The following is a 2680-nucleotide window of genomic DNA, read 5'->3' on the forward strand; positions in this document are numbered from 1 at the left end:
CAAACTTATGTTGTGTGTGAGCGCAATTATGTCAAACTTATGTTTTTTGTAATTTCATTTCGAATGTGTGCACAGATGGTGTGTGCTTGCACATTTATGTCAGACATATACATATTGAAATTTATTTCTCATTTTATCGCGACTGTGTGCACACTTTCTTTCTGCGCTAACATCTGCATGTCTAACTTATTTTGCGTAAGTGGCATATTTTCATTATCTTATTGAGATATTTTTCCTTATCTCATATGTTGTTGTGAGGACCACTTACAAGTGTCCTAAAACCCACAAGTGGTTGTTTTTCCCTTTAGGTTGTGGTCCCAAAAGTTTGGTGGAATCTTTTCCCCTTTTGGACCAACACATGTAGCCATTGTCTGCTGACTTGACAAGAATTGTTGAGCAAAAAATATCTCTTATCTTCATTCTTGCATCTCTTTGAACTAACCTAGATATTTCATTTGTTTGTGTGCTCTGAAATTCTTTAGAGAGTTTATCTTTATTCAAGTTCAATTTATGGTGTTGTGCTCAAACCATTTTGTTTATTATCTTTGATTGAATGGCGGCTGGAACGTGGTTCCATTGCTGAAGCTTGAGCGTTTCTTAAGCGTTTGAAGCTTGGGAGAGCTCAAGCTTGTCCGGGAGAGTTCCTAGTGTGAAGTGATCCAAGTGTGACAAGTTATTAAGGAAATCAGAGGGTGAAGTTTAATGTATCGTAGAGCAGGGGGTTTTACTTTGTTGTATATAATTCAACTCTGGATTAATTGTTCTTGTAATGTTTGATGCTTTAGTGGATTAGCTTCGATCTGGACAAGGTCCCATGGATGTAGGCTAATAGTGGTTTTAGTCGAACCATATAAATACTTAGTGTTCTTTACATTTCATGCCTATATTTGTTGATTGACACTTAACTTGATAATGTTTAATCACCATGGTGAAACATTTCTGGTGCGCTTTAAAAATGGGTGCCTAAATGTTGACTAGAGTTCATTTAACACTAACGTAAATGATTTGATTTGAACATGCTTTTTGAAGATTGGTTTATATTTTTGATTTGTCTGTTAATTGGTTGTGCAGCCAACTAAAGTTATAAAAGCATTTCCAAGGTAATTTAGGAACAAAAGTTTGCAACCAATACATAAGAACCTTACATCAAGTGGATATTGCACAAACATTTTCAACATTAGAATAGCTATCCCTTATGCATTCCCTTATCATAGATTTTATTTTAACAAACAGAGATGGATCTCCACCTCACTTTGTCCTCACGTTGTTTATTTTAATTGAGCAAAACAGCTCCGTAATATAAAATTTCCTGGTTTTAGATACTTTTAGCAGCTCAAGGACTCGCTTTTGCCGGACTCGCTTCTGCTGGTGTGTTGGCAAATTTCCAAGAGGCACGAGTGAAACTTTCATTTATCAATCTACTCCCCGCCACCTCGTTGATGGGTATGGCTGCAGAAATCTCTTCTAATTCTTCATCTGTAAGCTTCACTCTTAATGAACCAATGTTATTGTCTAGATTGCTAATCTTAGTTGTCCCTGCATAAAAAAGTTAAGAGAGTTGTTACATTCAGTACAATATCCAATGCTACACAAAACTATACAATATAGCGCACAAAAACTGGCGTGTATGTACATCTTCATTCCTCAATAAATTCAAAGAAGAAGAAAAGATAAAAGTAAGATATATTTGCCAGGAATTGGTGCTACATCATCTCCTTGGTGAAGAACCCATGAAAGTGCAAGTTGTGCTGTTAAACAATCCAAAGAAAATAATAAAAAGAGGAGGCTAGGGTTTCATTAATATTGCACAATTCAATTGAATACAAAAAAGTATGATTTAACCTAAATACAAAGATATATATATAGGCTAAACAAAGGAAATAATGAAAAGACAAATCTACCCTTAATAAACAATAAAACAAAATAACCCATATTTCTTAACAGTGCCGGGGTGCACCCATGCTTTTCAGCCAGCTCTTCCATACGTGTGTAGAAGATCTTGTTTTTGTTGAAGTTCTCTCCTTGAAATCTAGGATGTGATTCCTTCAAGGAAAGTTTGGCCATCAGTTAAACAAGATTATTTGCATTAGAAATAAGAAAAAATTATCACAATTAATGCATGAACTCCGTAAAGATTTATCAGAGGCAATGCCATACCACAAAACTGTTTGCAGGCACACTTTCAACAACTTTCTTGCCACCAAAAAATCCCCGGCCGAGAGGACTATATGGTACTATCCCAATTCCAAGTTCCCTGTAACATTCACCATACCCAAAACACAGCTTTTAGCAAGTTTTAGTTTACAGAATTGGAGTAGAAAAAGAAATGTGATAATCCTCTTTTTCCCTATGATTTTGCATTGAATTTTAATAGGATTTAGGATACTTCTCATACAATTTGGCCATAATTGTTTGTTAATTCCATTAATTTTGCTCTGCAAGCCTAAACGATGATTTTAAGCATAAATGACGGTTTTGAGCATTAATTGCATAACTTGAGCTTGGAAACTCAGAATGACCTGAATGTAGAAGCTATGGAAAGCTAAGAAGCAGAGCTACAACTTTCATGTTTTGGGTTTTTTCCTAATTCTGACTAGAAGAGGGTGAAAACTTGGCTTGAAGTTGTGAACAGTATGTTGGGAACTAAAGAAAAACGTCTTTGGATGTACTTCAGTAGTTT

General features: G+C 35.4%; 1 protein-coding gene across 1 annotated transcript; it reads right to left on the minus strand.

Moving 5' to 3' along the window:
* Positions 1-1051: 1051 nt before the first annotated feature.
* Positions 1052-2468, minus strand: LOC116106754 (perakine reductase-like). The gene is made up of 4 exons (XM_031393079.1): positions 2158-2468; positions 1948-2043; positions 1692-1749; positions 1052-1536 (listed from the first exon to the last, which is right to left on the minus strand). Exons 2-4 carry the CDS (start codon positions 1981-1983, stop codon positions 1334-1336), a joined length of 297 nt encoding a protein of 98 aa, XP_031248939.1. The 5' UTR covers positions 1984-2043; positions 2158-2468; the 3' UTR covers positions 1052-1333.
* Between the last annotated feature and the right edge of the window lie 212 nt (positions 2469-2680).

This window comes from Pistacia vera, unplaced genomic scaffold (assembly GCF_008641045.1).
Source record: "Pistacia vera cultivar Batoury unplaced genomic scaffold, PisVer_v2 Contig521, whole genome shotgun sequence".
In the NCBI taxonomy this organism is placed as follows: domain Eukaryota; kingdom Viridiplantae; phylum Streptophyta; class Magnoliopsida; order Sapindales; family Anacardiaceae; genus Pistacia; species Pistacia vera.